At 37.9% G+C, this 20518-nt stretch overlaps 1 protein-coding gene and 1 pseudogene across 1 annotated transcript in view; both read left to right on the top strand.

Moving 5' to 3' along the window:
- The window catches only part of HMCN1 (hemicentin 1), a 528232-nt gene that overhangs the window by 217682 nt on the left and 290032 nt on the right, over positions 1 to 20518 (top strand). Inside the window, exons 12-13 of the mRNA XM_022593376.3 lie at positions 12550 to 12691; positions 13786 to 13913. Of these exons, the coding sequence (XP_022449084.2) occupies positions 12550 to 12691; positions 13786 to 13913 (270 nt within the window). The remainder of the gene's footprint in view (positions 1 to 12549; positions 12692 to 13785; positions 13914 to 20518) is intronic.
- Positions 857 to 12532, top strand: LOC149750500 (1-acyl-sn-glycerol-3-phosphate acyltransferase beta-like; annotated as a pseudogene).

The raw sequence follows: 20518 nt of genomic DNA, 5'->3' as shown, positions 1-20518 counted from the left end.
AATAGGCAATGTTAGTCATCATTTACTTGAAGATTTTCTTTTTAAAAAACTTTTATTGGAGTTACTTGATTTACAAGATTTTCTAAGTAAGAAAAAACTAAACTTTAAAAATTCTTTCCTCTGATCAACCATATTTATTGTCTTAATCTGTTTTAGCTAATCATCCAAAGAAGCTCCTGAATTCATGACTTCTTGTTGTTAAGGAAAGAAAGCATATAGCATTAAATAGAAACAATGTTAATGTATAAATAATTTTACATTAGGAATTACTTAAAATGGGTATAAAGGCAGCAAACATTTGATACATTTACATATTCCTATATCTTATATTGGAAAGATAAAAGTTGTAAATTTTGAAGAAAAGAAATCTTGATGCATATTTGCCATTAAGATTTTGTCATTAAAATAGAATGTACCTAAATTTATCATTGTCTCTGAAATTATTGCCTTTCTCTTATTAACTGAATTTCATAACCACACTGAAATTTGGGTGTGGAATTTTTTTGCAAATGTAGCATATAACTGTCAATATTTAGTCTTTGCCTGTGTGTTCTATTGCCACTGTACCCACTTACTGGTAAGTCAAAGAATTAGCGACCTTCTCTCTTGCTCTCTAGTCCAGCACTGTCCAGTAAAACTTTATATAATGATGGAAATGTTGTGTATCTGTGCTGTCCCACATAACAGCTACTAGCTGTATGTGTCAACTTAGCGCTTGAAATATGGCTAATGCACCTAAGGAGCTTGTTTTGAAATTTGACTTATTTTTGGAAATTTTAAATTTGAATTTAAATAGGCATGTAGCTAGTGGAGACAGCTCCAGTTTTTCTGGAGAAAAAAGAAAGGCAGAAAAAGCAAGAACCGAAGTCTTAGGAAACTTATTTCTACTGCCCTGTAGACTAACCATTATCGTAATTCATTTGAATTATTGCCATTCAGGAATAATTCTACCGTTTTGGGAAAGTTGTAGCCAGGTCTTCATATTTTCATTGATGAGATTTCATTTGGAAATGTTGCATTTGATTCCATATCTTTGGAATTTCAGTGGCCCTTGCCTCTTTCCCAGGCCATTGATACCTGTTTTCATTGGTTTTGATCATTTGGCTGATTGGTTAGTTTTAAGTTTTCCTCCTTTGCTGTTTGGAAAGACTCCCTGGCCACTTATGCAAACTGTCTAGTAGTCCTGGAAAAACTTAAAAATATTAAAATATATTCCATTGCCATCTCTTTTTTTTTAACATCTTTATTAGAGTATAATTGCTTTAAAATGGTGTGTTAGTTTCTGCTTTATAACAAAGTGAATCAGTTATACATATGTTCCCATATCTCTTCCCTCTTGTGTCTCCCTCCCTCCCACCCTCCCTATCCCACCCCTCCAGGCGGTCACAAAGCACCGAGCTGATCTCCCTCTGCTATGCGGCTGCTTCCCACTAGCTATCTACCTTACATTTGGTAGTGTGTTTATGTCCATGCCTCTCTCTCGCTTTGTTACACCTTACTCTTCTCCCTCCCCATATCCTCAAGTCCATTCTCTAGTAGGTCTAGTAGGACACAGTCTTTATTCCTGCCTTACCCCTAGGTTCTTCATGACAGTTTTTTTTTTTTTCTTAAATTCCATATATATGTGTTAGCATACGGTATTTGTCTCTCTCTTTCTGACTTACTTCACTCTGTATGACAGACTCTAGGTCTATCCACCTCATTACAAATAGGTCAATTTCGTTTCTTTTTATGGCTGAGTAATATTCCATTGTATATATGTGCCGCATCTTCTTTATCCATTCATCCAATGATGGACACTTAGGTTGTTTCCGTCTCCGGGCTATTGTAAACAGAGCTGCAATGAACATTTTGGTACATGACTCTTTTTGAATTATGGTTTTCTCAGGCTATATGCCCAGTAGTGGGATTGCTGGGTCATATGGTAGTTCTATTTTTAGTTTTTTAAGGAACCTCCATACTGTTTTCCGTAGTGGTTGTATCAATTTACATTCCCACCAACAGTGCAGGAGGGTTCTCTTTTCTCCACACCCTCTCCAGCATTTATTGTTTGTAGATTTTTTGATGATGGCCATTCTGACTGGTGTGAGATGATATCTCATTGTAGTTTTGATTTGCATTTCTCTAATGATTAGTGATGTTGAGCATTCTTTCATGTGTTTGTTGGCATTTCTACTGATTGAAGATTCAGGAAAAATTAAGTGAGCAAGCACATCTATCCATTGTAAATCATTCTTAGTGAAATTTTGTTACTCTCATTATGTAAGCTTCACACTTAAAAGTTAGTTACCATCAGAACTAGCTAGAGTTACCTTCCTAATCAGAAAATTAAGTAATGCATTTTAGAACAATGTCAATACGTTTTAAATAAGCTTATTGAGGTAAATCAGTAAGTACACATCTGTTAAAACAGGACACAGCAACTACTAATTACAATTCTCAGCAGGCTCAGTAATAGTCATTATGTAACCTTTTGAAGTTAGCTTTTTCTATAGTAAATACAGATATTTAGAAGGGTCAGAGATTCTGTAAAATACATTTTCAGGCTGTAGGATCCAACGGAACCTAGGTTCAGTAATTAAATGCTAATTACTTTCCAATTTCTCATGTAGCATGGCTTGATGTTAGACCACGCAATATTATCCGCAATGAAAAATATTTTGGGGAACAGTTGTAAAACAGTTCTAATATGTTTTCAGAAATATAAGTCAATTAGGTGGTTGGGCTGAAAGCAGGTTTAAACAGTCTCCAAAATGAGGATCTTTACGTAGCTTTTATGGAGAGAACTCAAGTAAGAAAGGAAACTTAATACTAAAAACTAGTTAATGGAGTATCTTTCTTCTCATCAGAGTCTTAATTCCTCATGACATAAAGTTTATCATTAGGAACATTTAGAAGCCTGGGAATCTTATATCACAGAGATCTATTGATAGCCTTGAAATACTTTTTGTCCAGAATGTAATTTAATGCCTATTTAAACAACAGCAATTGATAATCAGTTGTTCCACTAGGTTCCTTTTGGGCGCAGATCCTTTTGGAGTTGGGAAATAAAAGGTTCTAAAACTTTGTAACCCTATTTCTTTTGAACACAAAAAGGTTTTGAGATAAAAATCCTTTCATGGTTGATTCTGTTAATCTAATTTGCTTTTTGGGGTAACAAAAGCTCTAGACCAGGAAGTAGGGTACTTGAGATCTATTTTCAGGAATCATGCCGTATTTCTCTCTCTCTCTTTCTCTCTGTCTCTCTGTCTCTCTCTGTCTTTCTGTTCTTTACCCCAGGCCACACAAACACAGTGCATCAGTTTTTAAAATTGAATTTCCCACATCCTTTTTATTTATGGACACCTATATGGGATACATTTTCTATGTGACACTGATGCTGGAATCAGTGGATGATTGGCTATGCTAATAGGGATCAGAGTGAATGATCTAATGGGAAATTTAGAGTTCAAATGGAATTATCCCAGTTGTAATGATATTTTTCGGCTGAGGCACCTCTCACTTTCCCTATGCATGGGTTAGTTCACTTCTTCACTGCCTCTCACATCACTCCCTTTCTTGTTATCTCCATTGGCACCACCCTCATCCCCCTCCTGATTCACATGCCTAAACTAAATCCATAAAAATCCTCTTTTTAGGGGCTTCCTTTCTTCTGATTTTGTTGCCCCACTCTACTCCATAGTACCATCAGGTGAAATTTCCCTAAATATCACTTTGTATCCATCTAGTCAAACCCTTTTTGTGGTTTCCTAATTACCCCAGAATAAAATTTACACCCCTCAGTCCTCCACAAGCTGACCCTTTCATAATACTTTCAACATTTGATCTTCACCCTTTATCCACATAAAACCATGTATGGATAAGCAAAAAGGAATAAAAATGTTTCCTTTCAATACATGAAAACTGTTTACCTTAAAATAATTAGATATTCATATATTTATCCATCATTCATGTTTCCTTAATATGGATAACTGAATACTTGAATTTGCTGTTAAGGCTTCACTTCTAATTATTGATTAAAAGTAGAGAAACTGGTAGATAATTCTTTTGTCCATAAAATATTACTGATGCTGCTCCATTTTATATGTCAGAGTAGTATCAGGTAAATAATTTTTGGTGTCATATATGAGGTTTGAATTTTCTTTGTATTAAATTTCTCAAAAAGATGGATAGGTACTACACTTATCCTGTCTTCTGTCTCCAGAATTGAGTTTTTGATGGCCACTGAATGTTTTCTGTCAAGCTCCATATGTTCATTGTACCTTCAGTGAATTTCTGTTTCCTAGTGCTTCAACTCTAGCCCCTGCCCTGTTATTTTCCATCCCTCCGTAATATACCCCAACTCCACTTCTCATACTTGAGTCACAGGGGCATTCTGACTGCCTCCAAACTACTTCATTCTCATTCTAGTTCTGTGACTTAGCTCATAGAGTTGTTTGACTTTAATGTCCCCTACCTATATCCTCCTTATAATGCTAAGCCCCTCTCATAAAACACCTCCTTTCTGAAAATTGTTGGCTTCTTTTTTCTGGTATCCTGTAGACCTTTTATTTAATTTTTTGCCACACAAGTCTACACTTAGTCTTGATCAATTTCATATGTCTAGTTGTTTTTCCCCAATCATATTATACGCACTGTGATACTTATTGCCCTTTTTTAAAAAAAAAATCATAATGCCTTGCACAGAGAGAAAAACACAATTGTACCCAATGGATGTGTGCTCCTTAATTGCTGAATGGACCTCAAAGTAACAATAGCAGACTATAAGGAAAAGTGGGGTCACCGACCTTATCTTCCATGTTTCCATGTTAACTTCAGTGGCTTATTTGAATCACATCAACAATTTTAGATTTCATTATATAAGTACTTTATTTTCCTGTTATAGCACAGGACAGCATATGACTGCTTACATTTAAAACCATATTTTACAACAAAATCTGATAATTACCTGGTGAAAATATTTATACAGATATTATTTTTGAAGTAGTGTTTAAACTAGTTCACCCTAATTTAAGAATTCTGTCAGGTGACTTTTGCAAAACTTTGTGAAATCGGCCAGAACAGTTTATCACTTTTAAGGTGGCACAGTGGCTGCTAAACTTCCAAATGCTTGTATTGGTCAGGCTTAGGAATAAAAATCAGAATAAGTGTAGTGGTATTTATGTATATGATGTGACCTTAAACTTTTGTTTAAAACAGACTATCTTCTGTTGATCCCATTGACTGCTCCTTTATGAGGATGATTTTTGAAGCTGAAGATGAACACAGGTGTCCTGGTTAAATTTGAGTGTATTCAGTGTAGAGCTGACATTTCTTCCATAATCACATGCTGCCACATGGAACGCAAAGGGCCAGACAAAGCCTCCTTTCCTCCTTCTATGTCTGTATGAACATGAGAAGGGTTCATTTGTCTTCTGTGGTGTCAGGAAAGGGTAGATGTCTGTCACTAATTAGTCTAGGTCACTAGAGAGAATTTAGCAACAAAAAAGGAAATAGTTTTCAAACTGATTGATGAAGTAAGTCCCTAATGACCAGAATTACTTCGCTAAGAATGAAATTGATATTATCGTAACCATATGTTCATTACATCATCATAACTCTTTTTTAACATGTGCCAGGTGACATAGGTATTGGTGAGTTTTTTTTCCATCAGTAAAACTAAATTTATCTATTTTTATTGAAATTCCTAATACATTTTGAGTGTCTAGAGACATCTCAAATTTCAGAAGAATAGAATAATATATAATAAGTATTATTTATTACTAGGATGTGTAACCTAAATACTATATGCAAGTGTGAGAATTGTGATCAAGTTTCATGTGTAAATGTCTAGATAATACATTTGTACACATATATGGTAAATACTGTATACTTATTTTATCATTCTTTGTCATACTTTACCATATAATGGAATATAATAGCAAAAATTACATAGTGCCTACTATGTGCCAGGAATTTTTAAAATGTTTTATGTATATTAGTTTAGCTAATCCACAATGACCCTATGAGTTAGATACCATTATTTTTTTTTTTTTTACACAAAGGTAAAAACACTCATCTTGATTTTTTTTTGAATTTTATTTTATTTTTTTATACAGCAGGTTCTTAATAGTTACCTATTTTATACATATTAGTGTATAGATACCATTATTATCTCCATTGAAGTATAAACCAGATACCATGGATTATTTAACCATTTTGAGCCTTAGTTTTTTTATCTGTAAAATGGCAGTAATATTTCATAGGGTTACTGAGAAAAATAAATGATGGGTCTAGAGTTAGATTCTTGGCACATAGATACTCAGTAACTTCTGCCCACCTTTCTATTTCAATGAACTGACTACTAGAAAGAGATTTAGTTCCTAATTGTACATAATATGTCTTTGTATACAATATTCTGTGAGATCTTTGAGGTCATAAAGTGTCAGAAATACAGTAGGTACTCAATGAATGTTTGTTTTGTGAAAGAATGAAAGCCCAAAGAAGTTTGCCCAAGTACTGTAAATATACCAGTGTTGAAAAATATTTTAAATTATTGCTTAAGTAATTCAAATCATTACCATTGTCTGATTAATTTGTTGATGGGAATTAAATCACCTTAAAGAAAAAGGCCTTAGGTGTTGTCTTTGAGAGTTTCCTACCAATTGACCTAATAGGAAATATGCGTCTTGCGTATGAAGGTGATGTTGGAGGTTTTCAAGTTAGGTGAGATTTTTTTTTTTTTTTAACATCTTTATTGGAGTATAATTGCTTTACAATGGTGTGTTAGTTTCTGCTTTATAACAAAGTGAATCAGTTATACATATGTTCCCATATCTCTTCCCTCTTGCGTCTCCCTCCCTCCCACCCTCCCTATCCCACCCCTCTAGGTGGTCACAAACCACCAAGCTGATCTCCTTGTGCTATGCGGCTGCTTCCCACTAGCTATCTATTTTACATTTGGTAGTGTATATATGTCCATGCCACTCTCTCACTTTGTCACCGCTTACCCTTCCCCCTCCCCATATCCTCAAGTCCATTCTCTAGTAGGTCTGTGTCTTTATTCCTGTCTTACCCCTAGGTTCTTCATGACCTTTTTTTTTTCTCTTAGATTCCATATATATGTGTTAGCATATGGCATTTATTTTTCTGTTTCTGACTTACTTCACTCTGTATGACAGACTCTAGGTCCATCCACCTCACGACAAATAACTCAATTTTGTTTCTTTTTATGGCTGAGTAGTATTCCATTGTATATATGTGCCACATCTTCTTTATCCATTCATCTGTTGATGGACACTTAGGTTGCTTCCATCTCCTGGCTATTGTAAATAGAGCTGCAATGAACATTGTGGTACATGACACTTTTTGAATTATGGTTTTCTCAGGGTATATGCCCAGTAGTGGGATTGCTGGGTCGTATGGTAGTTCTATTTGTAGTTTTTTAAGGAACCTCCATACTGTTCTCCATAGTGGCTGTATCAATTTACATTCCCACCAACAGTGCAAGAGGGTTCCCTTTTCTCCACACCCTCTCCAGCACTTATTGTTTGTAGATTTTTTGATGATGGCCATTCTGACAGGTGTGAGATGATATCTCATTGTAGTTTCGATTTGCATTTCTCTTTTATCTTCCTTGGTCTTTGTAGTCAGAGCAATGGCTGTTTTCATGCTCTCTTATAATGCATTTCGCAACCTTAGCATTAATGCTATGTAAAGACACCTAAGTCTTAAAGCAGTATTTTTTATTCTTAGTATCCTAATTTACGTTTAACATTTTAAAATCATTGGTGATGAATTATAAAAACTCACGTATTTTTCTTTCGTTATGGTTCAAATATAAAGAATGAATTAATGCCTTAATACCTAATAGAGTGCCCTGTTGCCATTGCTTTGGCTAATGAACAGCAAGTTGTTATTTATGATGGTGGTGCAGGTGGTTAGCGTTGGTGGTGATGATGATAATGGTGATGATTGTGATGCTGAAATGAGACTGAAAACCAACTGAGAATGGATTACTTCTCCTTAAAGCCTAAAATTGGACTCTGGACTTTGATGGAGTTGAGCTATGGTTCTTCAATACCTTGTCCTTGCTCCATTACAACTACTTTTTAAAAACAAGTTGAGCTTTTTTCTAGGGATTAAAAGAAATCTAACAGTTGAAATAATTATAGTGAGGTCTATTATATCCTTATTTAACGTAATCAGGTAAAGCCTGAATCATTCTGATCATCTTTATTCAACTGTTATTTGGTTGAAATCCCATTATGCTTCCCTGTGTTTGTTCATGTCCTTTCTAATTTTATTATCAGGAGAAATATTCTTTCCAGAGCAGTGGTAAATTTCTCACCTTCTGTGGGATGATGTCACCCCGTCTGTATGTTGCACACAGACTTATTTCATGACCCTGAGCAGCACCCTATACCCAGGCATTATTTGAGAAATGACCTCTTAGCTCTCTACATCCTGGCTTGGGTAACTGACATTTATTTCCACTTTAATATGTGAACTACAGAGCCTACCAGTGGGATTCTCGCTGGGAGATATGCCAAACCAATTCTGGCAGACGGCATTGGAAGGCATCATGTTTAGACAGAATTCCCAAGAGCTGCCGAGTCTTTGCAGCAATCCTATGTCAAAATGAGGTAGACATGAAAAACCTTTTATTTTAGGAAGGTGGGAATAAATGTGGGTATTCAAAAAATTCCAAAGAAAAACTTTTCCACCTCTTCCCCTAAAGATTGTCTGCAGCATCCCCACATGTGTACTACTCCAGCATTTCGGAATTGATGGACTCCAGATGCAATCACAATTTGAACTTACTGGCCATGGCCAGTCTGCCCTTGGCCTCACATGTTTCTTTAGCCCTATTTCACCAAGAAGAAACCATGGAATAATGAGCCTGTCAACCAAGTCCACTGGCTGGAAAAATCCTTTAAACATTAACTTCAAAGGCAAACATTATTTGAAAAACACAGTGTAAACAGGAGAAAAAAGAAGGGCGATTATAAGCTGCTAGCAATTAGGCACTAATTTGGTTTGTTCCATTCTTTAGCTGCCCAGTTCAGCAGCATCATTTGTATCTCTTTCAAATGTTTGGGGATTCCTCTTAGTGAAACCAAACCACAGTTTGCAGACTAACTTATAATAAAGGTACATCATAAATATATCCAGATCTAACTGACTAACTGAATTCTCAATTTCCTTTATAGTAAAAACCCAATTGAATGGAAAGCTGACAGCATGTCTGTTTGGCTCATCAGTGTATCCCTGTAAGTTAGCACAGAGCCTGGAACATAATAATTGTGCAAAAAGCACATTATTGAATTAATTTATTTTTGTTAATACTCATGACATCTATTTCAAAAATTGTGGAAATGAATTTATTTCTAGCTGATTGAGTGGGGGATATTTACACTAAGTAAATTATTTAAACTACCAGTTATAAAATAAATAAGTCACAGGTATATAATGTACAGCACAGGGAATATAGTCAATATTATAACAATTTTGTATGGTGCCTAATCTATATAAATAATCACTGTGTTATACACCTGAAGTTATTATAATATTATGAGTAAATTATACTTCAATAAAATAAAAAAATAAACAGGCTTTAAAGAGAAAGAAAATGATTAAATATTTCTTTGATGGTACATATAATTGATTAGACCAGATATATCAACATCCCAGCTACCCCAGAGAATTCTTGTATTCTTTTTGACAATAAATTTCTGATTTAATATTTCATTTTCAAAAGTCTTTTTTCTACCGTAGAAGTGGAATGCAATAGGCACTTTGATATTTTCTGAGTTGAGGTCTTATGAATCCATGGGCATGAGGCAAATGATCAGTATAGCAGGATCTCCAGAGGCCGGCAGGCATAAAAATTCTCAGAGCCAAGTTACATTTTAGGAATGACCTGTATTCCATCAATGGCTTTAAGTGTCTTTCATTTAAAGTCACTGCATAACATGAAAGAGATGTTATGTACTGTGGAATATATTGGAAATGGAATAATAAGAAATACATGGTCTCGACCTCAGCAAACTTATAATCAAACAAATAAAAAGGGAAAGAGCAACTCAAAACAGGCAGCAGTCAGGACAAGATTGGCTCCAAACCTATGTTCACTAGATAGAAAGTAGCAAAAGGCCCAGTATAGAGACTTTGCCTGAAAACAGGTTTATATTGAAGTTCCAGATGAGCAGATGGAAACCAGTAGTCAGCTAGTGGGAGCAAAGTAGCAAGGGGCCCCATAGTAACCAGTGGAGGTGCAGAAACACAACACTGGGATCAGATTCATTTTACTCTCAAAAGCAATTTACCTCCCGTGCTTTCATTACTTTTGGTTTCTCTCTTGCACTGATTGGACCAGATCTCTGATAGGGGTTATCCAAAGAGCTCCTCTCCAGCCAGAGCCCAAGGAGGGAGCCTGAGGCCAGTGCCATCGAGGCTCCAAGGGGGCCACCATACATGCACGATCCCAGCGCGGCCTTGGCCATGGAACTCTGGCCGTGGCTGACTGCACACTGCTGCAGCTGCTGCTCCTGTTGCTGCTTGTGCAGCTGAGCTGCACGGCCAAGTTCTAAGCCAAGATCACCCTGTACTGCATGCACTGCTTTATCGTCGTCACCGTGGCCATGGTCACCTGCCTGCTGTGTCTCCGTGGCCAGATAGTGGAGAATGTGAGCATCATCAGTTGGCGCGTCCAGTCCTTCAAGTACATATACTGCATTCACTTTGAGATTAAGGGCCGCCAGAAGCTGGAGGTGGACCACCCCTGTGTCATCATCTCTATGCACCAGAGCATCCTGGGCATAGTGGTCTCATGGAGGCCCTTCCTGAATGCAGATTGCCAAGCAGGAGTCGTTCTTCATAGGATGCATGGGCCTGATCTTGTGTACCTTGGGGCATCTTCATTGCCAATGCAAATAATCAGTAAACAATCTGTAATAGGAATAGAAAAGAGTTTTATTCAAGTCAAACTGAGGACTGTAGCCCTGGAGACACAGATTCAAGAAGCACTTGAATTGTGTTCTGCCTGACCACAAAATGAGGGAGGCTTATATAGGCAAAACCCACAAAGTTGCATAAGTTGTTTGCCAAGAATTAGGATTAGAACCGGCCAGAAGAAAGGGTGCTTGTTAAGCAAGGATTGTTTGGGGACTGAATGGTTGCATAGTTACAAGGGGAGACCTTGAGACCATAAGGTAGCAGCAGGCAACTGCTAGCAGATGTTGTTTTGAGAATAGTTGGTGGTGTCCTTGAGTTTGATACAGTTCAGAAAATTCAAGTTCTCAGTGATGCAGGAGCGTGTCTGAAACCACACCCACAATGGCCACCTGGCTCCATTTTGAATGTTTGAACCACAGTTACTCCATTTTTATTTTTTAAATACATTCTTTAATGGTTAAAGCCCATGTACAATGCATGCTTGACAGTACATAGACAGGCTGTTCTAACTAGCATAAAGTTCAAGCCAAATCATGTATAAACTAGGATGAATTCCCCATACTTTAATTTGTGAAAATTTCTTCTATCATCAACTAACAAAATACCAGGACCATGATGGCACACGTGGGCTTGGGCATGGTCAGAGAGAACCTTGAAGTGTGACTCTACCCTGAGGGCACGTGGAACGACAATAGGACCTGCTGCTTTTCAAGAGAGGAGCCTTCTACCTGGTGATCTGAGTCTGGTTGCCCCTCACCTCTGTGTTATACTCTACCTTCTCCTTCTACAACCCCAAGAGGAAGCTCTTCACCTCAGGAATGGTCAAGATGAAGGTGCTGGATGCCATCCCCACCAGCAGCCACCCTGTGGCTGGATGTTCCCAAGCTCATGGACACCAGCTGCCATGAGCTTGGGAACATCCAAGTCCCAAGGACCACCTTGAGGACCACCTTCTCCTGCATGTCCAAGATACCCCAGAAAAATGGGGCCACTGCAGGACCTGGTGCCCAGCCAGCCCAGTAGCTAAGGCCATGGGTGGGTCAGGAGCTGAGGGAAGGACCTGGCTAGAGAATGGACAGAGGGACCCCAGCCCTGGCTGCCGAATAATACTATGTCATAGTCCTGCTTCTCTCCCCCTTGCATTCAGGCCCCAGAAAGTGGAAGCCTCTTTCTGTCATTGGCCTCAGACCCAGGCTCCTGATGTCCCCTCAAAGGAGAGTGTGCCAGGCCCTCACCAAGCTCTGAAGGCAAAGCCTTGCCCACTGTCATGCCTCCAAGATCCAAGAGTAGGAGCAGGCCTGGGGCTCCAGATGGGCTGACAGGGCTGGGCTGGGCTGCAAGACCTTGGGATGAATGGCCAGAGATGAGACCCTCTGTGGTCCTGCCTGGGCCTGTGGGGTGCAGAGTCACGCTTCGGGGGCCCAGCCACAGCCTGCATCGGTCTTTCAGGGAGAGGAGGAGCTCTGGGGGGCTGGAAGGAGCAGACCCCAGTTTTGTACAGTCTTGAAAGTGCAAAATAAATAAAATAATTTTTTAAAAGTAAAGGTGTGGCAGTGAGAAGCCTACAAATCTGCTAACATCATTGACATTTCACTCTGTGTGTTTCCTTTGCAGAACCGCCCAAAGTCACTGTTATGCCCAAGAATCAGTCATTTACAGGTGGATCTGAGGTCTCCATCATGTGTTCTGCAACAGGTTATCCCAAACCAAAGATCACCTGGACCATGAATGATATGTTTATTGTGGGTTCACACAGGTACTGGGTTTGTATCATGTTCTTTGTTTTTACTGAGTGAGAGAAGTTGGTGAAATTTCTGGACAATATTAATCTGACCAAATCCCTAAGGTTAAGGGAGATTTGACCCAAATCCACAGCTTTAGATTTTCTCAATAGGCCAGGAAATGTCAGTAAAATAATAAATGATGAATGTATAGAGTCTGAGGTTCTTAAGTCTTGAATTCAATAGCTGGGACTAAGTGCTTCCCAATACTTTGCTTTGCAAACATAACACTGTAACAGTTGGTTTACCTTGAATAATTGAAATGGGGATAATAAACTTTCTGTGGGTAAAGTAATGTGTAGTTTTAACCCATCTACTAGAGGTTTGGTCCTGAGATTTAACAGAAGAGAGAGGGAGACACAAAGGACAGTACAGTAGCTCTAATTAAAGTATATGCAGACATTCTTTGTAACTCCTGCTTGCTGCTGCCATACTATCGTACACTGAGAAGTATTTTATTCTGTTGGATGCTTTTAAAAGAAAATGAATCCTCTTATGCTCAAAGAGAGTCCTGAACACGAGGGGCATAAGCAATGAAGTTTCCAGCCATCGGGCTTCCATTACTCTGGGTTTGGCAGGGAGAGAAAGGCTTAGCTGTGAGCCAGATTCTATTCCTGGTCTCTTCACAGACTCACTTGAGATGTGAGGCATTGCATCTCTCAGGTTTTCATTTTGAGGAACTGTTTGGCTTAGAAGTTCACACAGAGCAAGATTGCCTGGGTGCAAATTCCACTTCTTCCCTTTACTAACCCTGACTCCGGGCAAGGTGTATAACCTCTTTGCTCATCTGTATAACAGAGATAATAGTATCTAACTCATTGGGTTGTTAGGAAGATTTAAAACATTGATAAATGTAAAGGTACTAGAGCAGCCCTGATACATGGCAAGTACTAGATATGTGGGACCTATTGTTATTATCATTATAACATTTCTGCTTATAAAATGATGATGTTAATCATTTCTGCAATCAGCACCACAACATAACTCTAAAATATTTGAAAGGAAGGTGCTGTAGTTCCTTGATACTATTATTAGAGTATTTTCAATTTTATTTTCTTTTTGTCTGTAGGTATAGGATGACCTCAGAAGGTATCTTATTTATCAAAAATGCAGTTCCCAAAGATGCAGGGACCTATGGCTGCCTGGCAAGTAATTCAGCTGGGATGGATAAACAGACTTCTACCCTCAGATACACTGGCAAGTATAATCAGTTTAAAAGGCAGTACAAATAGTATGAATATCATATCAAGCAATGTAAAAGTACTTTTTTGAAAATTAATATTAGGAATGAGTTATACCCAGTTGTATAATTTATTGTTCGTTTCACACATTGATTAAAGCAAATAGTGTAACTAATTTAAGTTAAAAGTTCAGGGAGTGAATAGCTTCAGTAATCAACAGAAATCAAGGGAGCTTCCAGATTATGGAAGAGTTCCAAATTGTCCACAGAGTTCTATCCTTCCATGATTCATCTGTTCTTTGTAATATTTTACTTACAAATTAATAAATTCTGTATCCTTCCGAGTTTACCTCAACTTTCTTTTTTTTTTTAACATCTTTACTGGAGTATAATTGCTTTACAATGATGTGTTAGTTTCTGCTTTATAACAAAGTGAATCAGTTATACATATACATATGTTCCCATATCTCTTCCCTCTTGTGTCTCCCTCCCTCCCACCCTCCCTATCCCACCCCTCTAGGTGGTCACAAACCACCGAGCTGATCTCCCTGTGCCATTCGGCTGCTTCCCACTAGATATCTATTTTACGTTTGGTAGTGTATATATGTCCATGGCACTCTCTCACTTTGTCACAGCTTACCCTTCCCCCTCCCCATATCCTCAAGTCCATTCTCTAGTAGGTCTGTGTCTTTATTCCCATCTTACCCTAGGTTCTTCATGACATTTTTTTTATTCTTAGATTCCATATATATGTGTTAGCATACGGTATTTATCTTTCTCTTTCTGACTTACTTCACTCTGTATGACAGACTCTGGGTCCATCCACCTCACTACAAATATCTCAATTTCGTTTCTTTTTATGGCTGAGTAATATTCATTGTATATATGTGCCACATCTTCTTTATCCATTCATCCGATGATGGACCCTCAGGTTGCTTCCATCTCCTGACTCTTGTAAATAGAGCTGCAATGAACATTGTGGTACACGACACTTCTTGAATTATGGTTTTCTCAAGCTATATGCCAGTATTGGGATTGCTGGGTCATATGGTAGCTCTATTTTTAATATTTTAAGGAACCTCCATACTGTTCTCCATAGTGGCTGTATCAATTTACATTCCCACCAACAGTGAAAGAGGGTTCTCTTTTCTCCACACACTCTCCAGCATTTATTGTTTGTAGATTTTTTGATGATGGCCATTCTGACAGGTGTGAGATGATATCTCATTGTAGTTTTGATCTGCATTTCTTTAATGATTAATGACGTTGAGCATTCTTTCACGTGTTTGTTGGCAATCTGTATATCTTCTTTGGAGAAATGTCTATTTAGGTCTTCTGCTCATTTTTGGATTGGATTGTTTGTTTTTTTGTTACTGAGCTGCATGAGCTGCTTGTAAATTTTGGAGACTAATCCTTTTTCAGTTGCTTCATTTGCAAATATTTTCTCCCATTCTGAGGGTTATCTTTTGGTCTTGATTATGGTTTCCTTTGCTGTGCAAAAGCTTCTAAGTTTCATTAGGTCCCATTTGTTTATTTTTGTTTTTATTTCCATTTCTCTAGGAGGTGGGGCAAAAAGGATCTTGCTGTGATTTATGTCATAGAGTGTTCTGCCTATGTTTTCCTCTAAGAGTTTGATAGTTTCTGGCCTTACATTTAGCTCTTTAATCCATTTTGAGCTTATTTTTGTGTATGGTGTTAGGGAGTGTTCTAATCTCATACTTTTACGTGTACTGTCCAGTTTTACATGTACCTGTACCTGTCCAGTTCTCCCAGCACCACTTATTGAAGAGGCTGTCTTTTACATGTACCTGTCCAGTTCTCCCAGCACCACTTATTGAAGAGGCTGTCTTTTCTACACTGTATATTCTTGCCTCCTTTATCAAAGATAAGGTGACCATATGTGTGTGGGTTTATCTCTGGGCTTTCTATCCTGTTCCATTGATCTATATTTCTGTTTTTGTGCCAGTACCATACTGTCTTGATTACTGTAGCTTTGTAGTATAGTTTGAAGTCAGGGAGCCTGATTCCTCCAGCTTTGTTTTTCGTTCTCAAGATTGCTTTGGCTATTTGGGGTCTTTTGTGTTTCCATACAAATTGTGAAATTTTTTGTTCTAGTTTTGTGAAAAATGCCAGTGGTAGTTTGATAGGGATTGCATTGAATCTGTAGATTGCTTTGGGTAGTAGAGTCATTTTCACAATGTTGATTCTTCCAATCCAAGAACATGGTATATCTGTCCATCTATTTGTATCACTTTTAATTTCTTTCATCAGTGTCTTATAATTTTCTGCATGCAGGTCTTTTGTCTCCTTAGGTAGATTTATTCCTAGATATTTTATTCTTTTTGTTGCAGTGGTAAATGGGAGTGTTTTCTTCATTTCACTTTCAGATTTTTCATCATTAATGTATAGGAATGCCAGAGATTTCTGTGCATTAATTTTGTATCCTGCTACTTTACCAAATTCATTGATTAGCTCTAGTAGTTTTCTGGTAGCATCTTTAGGACTCTCTATGTAAAGTATCCTGTCATCTGCACACAGTGACAGCTTTACTTCTTCTTTTCTGATTTGGATTCCTTTTATTTCCGTTTCTTCTCTGATTGCTGTGGCTAAAAGTTTCAAAACTATGTTGAATAATAGTGGTGAGAGTGGGCAACCTTGTCTTGTTCCTGATCTTAGTGGAAATGGTTTCAGTTTTTCACCACTGAAGATGATGTTGGCTATGGGTTTGTCATATATGGCCTTTATTATGTTGAGGAAAGTTCCCTCTATGCCTACTTTCTGCAGGGTTTTTATCATAAATGGGTGTTGAATTTTGTCGAAAGCTTTCTCTGCATCTATTGAGATGACCATATGGTTTTTCTCCTTCAATTTGTTAATATGGTGTATCACGTTGATTTACTTGAGTATACTGAAGAAGCCTTGCATTCCTGGAATAAACCCCACTTGATCATGGTGTATGATCCTTTTAATGTGCTGTTGGATTCTGTTTGCTAGTATTTTGTTGAGAGTTTTTGCATATATGTTCATCAACGATATTGGGCTGTAGTTTTCTTTCTTTGTGACATCTTTGTCTGGTTTTGGTATCAGGGTGATGGTGGCCTCGTAGAATGAGTTTGGGAGTGTTCCTCCCTCTGCTATATTTTGGAAGAGTTTGAGAAGGACAGGTGTTAGCTCTTCTCTAAATGTTTGATAGAATTCGCCTGTGAAGCCATCTGGTCCTGGGCTTTTGTTTGTTCGAAGATTTTTTTTTTTTTTTTGTGGTACGCGGGCCTCTCAATGTTGTGGCCTCTCCCGTTGCGGACCACAGGCTCTGGACACGCAGACTCAGGGGCCATGGCTCACGGGCCCAGCCGCTCTGTGGCATGTGGGATCTTCCTGGACCGGGGCACGAACCCGTGTCCCCTGCATCGGCAGACGAACTCTCAACCACTGCGCCACCAGGGAAGCCCTTGTTGGAAGATTTTTAATCACAGTTTCAAGTTCACTGCTTGTGATTGGTCTGTTCATATTTTCTATTTCTTCCTGACTCAGTCTTGGTAGGTTCTGCATTTCTAAGAATTTGTCCATTTCTTCCAGGGTGTCCATTTTGTTGGCATAGAGTTGCTTGTAGTAATCTCTCATGATCATTTGTATTGCTGCAGTGTCAGTTGTTACTTCTCCTTTTTCATTTCTAATTCTGTTGATTTGAGTCTTCTCCCTGTTTTTCCTGATGAGTCTGGCTAATGGTTTATCAATTTTGTTTATCTTATCAAAGAACCAGCTTTTAGTTTTATTGATCTTTGCTATCGTTTCCTTCATTTCTTTTCATTTATTTCTGATCTGATCTTTATGATTTCTTTCCATCTGCTAAATTTGGGGTTTCTTTGTTCTTCTTTATCTAATTGCTTTAGGTGCAAGTTAGGTTGTTCATTCGAGATGTTTCCTGTTCCTTAAGGTAGGATTGGATTGCTATAAACTTCCCTCTTAGAAGTGCTTATGCTGCATTCCATACGTTGTGGGTCATCGTGTCTCCATTGTCATTTGTTTCTAGGTATTTTTTTATTTCCTCTTTGATTTCTTCAGTGCTCACTTCGTTTTTAAGTAGTGTATTGTTTAGCCTCCATGTGTTTGTATATTTTACAGATCTTTTCCTGTAATTGATATCTAGTCTCATAGCGTTGTGGTCAGAAAAGATACTTGATACAATTTCAATTTTCTTAAAATTACCATGGCTTGATTTGTGACCCAAGATATGATCTATCCTGGATAATGTTCCATGAGCACTTGAGAAAAATGTGTATTCTGTTGTTTTTGGTTGGAATGTCCTATAAATATCAATTAAGTCTATCTTGTTTAATGTATCATTTAAAGCTTGTGTTTCCTTATTTATTTTTGTTTTGGATAATCAGTCCATTGGTGAAAATGGGGTGTTAAAGTCCCCTACTATGAATGTGTTACTGTCGATATCCCCTTTTATGGCTGTTAGTATTTCCCGTATGTATTGAAGTGCTCCTGTGTTGGGTGCATAAATATTTACAATTGTTATATCTTCTTCTTGGATCGATCCCTGGATCATTATGTAGTGTCCTTCTTTGTCTCTTGTAATAGTCTTTATTTTAAAGTCTATTTTCTCTAATATTAGAATTGCTACTCCAGCTTTCTTTTGATTTCCATTTGCACAGAATATCTTTTTCCATCCCCTCACTTTCAGTCTATATGTGTCCCTAGGTCTGAAGTGGGTCTCTTCTAGACAGCATATATATGGGTCTTGTTTCTGTATCCATTCAGCCAGTCTGAATGGTGGGAGCATTTAATCCATTTACATTTAAGGTAATTATCGATATGTATGTTCCTATTCTCATTTTCTTAATTGTTTTGGGTTCGTTATTGTAGGTCTTTTCCTTCTCTTGCGTTTCTTGCCTAGAGAAGTTCATTTAGCATTTGTTGTAAAGCTGGTTTGGTGGTGCTGAACTCTCTCAGCTTTTGCTTGTTTGTAAAGGTTTTAATTTCTCCATCAAATGTGAATGAGATCCTTGCTGGGTAGAGTAATCTTGGTTGTAGGTTTTTCTCCTTCATCACTTTAAATATGTCCTGCCATTCCCTTCTCACTTGCAGAGTTTCTGCTGAAAGATCAGCTGTTAACCTTAGGGGGATTCCCTTGTGTGTTTTTTGTTGTTTTTCCCTTCCTGCTTTTAATATGTTTTCTTTGTATTTAATTTTTGATAGTTTGATTAATATGTGTCTTGGCATGTTTCTCCTTGGTTTTATCCTGTATGGGACTCTCTGTGCTTCCTGGACTTGATTAACTATTTCCTTTCCCTATTAGGGAAGTCTTCAACTATAATCTCTTCAATTATTTTCTCAGTCCCTTTCTTTTTGTCTTCTTCTTCTGGGACCCCTATAATTCGAATGTTGGTGCGTTTAATGTTGTCCCAGAGGTCTCTGAGACTGTCCTCAGTTCTTTTCATTCTTTTTTCTTTATTCTGCTCAGCAGTAGTTATTTCCACTATTTTATCTTCCAGGTCACTTATCCGTTCTTCTGCCTCAGTTAGTCTTCTAGTGATCCCTTCTAGAGTATTTTTAATTTCATTTGTTGTGTTGTTCATCATTGCTTGCTTTCTCCTTAGTTCTTCTAGGTCCTTGTTAAATGTTTCTTGCATTGTCTCTATTCTATTTCCAAGATTTTGGATCACCTTTACTATCATTATTCTGAACTCTTTTTCAGGTAGACTGCCTATTTCCTCTTCATTTGTTAGGTCTGGCAGGTTTTTACCTTGCTCCTTCATCTGCTCTGTGTTTTTCTGTCTTCTCATTTTGCTTATCTTACTGTGTTTGGGGTCTCCTTTTTGCAGGCTGCAGGTTCGTAATTCCCGTTGTTTTAGGTGTCTGTCCCCAGTGGCTAAGGTTGGTTCAGTGGGTTGTGTAGGCTTCCTGGTGGAGGGGCCTAGTGCCTGTGTTCTGGTGGATGAGGCTGGATGTTTTCTTTCTGATGGGCAGGTCCACGTCTAGTGGTGTGTTTTGGGATATCTGTGGCCTTATTATGATTTTAGGCAGCCTCTCTGCTAATGGATGGGGCTGTGTTCCTGTCTTACCAGTTGTTTGGCATAGGGTGTCCAGCACTGTATCTTGCTGGTCGTTGAGTGAAGCTGGGTCTTGCCATTGAGATGGAGATCTGTGGGAGAGTTTTGCCTTTGGATATTACGTGGAGCTGGGCAGTCACTTGTGGACCAGTGTCTTGAAGTTGGCTCTCTTACCTCAGAGCCACAGCACTGACTCCTTGCTGAAGCACCAAGAGCCTTTCATCCACACGTCTCAGAATAAAAGGGAGAAAAAGTAGAAAGAAAGAACGAAAGAAAGAGGATAAAATGAAATAAAGTAAGATAAAAAAAATAAAGTTATTAAAATAAAAAATAATTATTAAGAAAAAAAAATTTCTTTTAAAGTAAAAAAAAAAAAAAAAAAACCCAAAATCAGATGGACAGAACCCCAGGACAAATGCTGAAAGCAAAGCTCTACAGACAACATCTCACACAGAAGCATACACATACACACTCACAAAAAGAGGAAAAGGGGAAAAAATAATATATCTTGCTCTCAAAGTCCACCTCCTCAATTTGGGATGATTCGTTGTCTATTCATGTAT

Source organism: Delphinapterus leucas, chromosome 1 (genome assembly GCF_059928025.1).
Source record: "Delphinapterus leucas isolate spDelLeu-1000000601 "Yukka" chromosome 1, BTC_Dleu_Yukka2, whole genome shotgun sequence".
In the NCBI taxonomy this organism is placed as follows: domain Eukaryota; kingdom Metazoa; phylum Chordata; class Mammalia; order Artiodactyla; family Monodontidae; genus Delphinapterus; species Delphinapterus leucas.
This window is presented reverse-complemented; position numbering and strand designations above follow the sequence as displayed.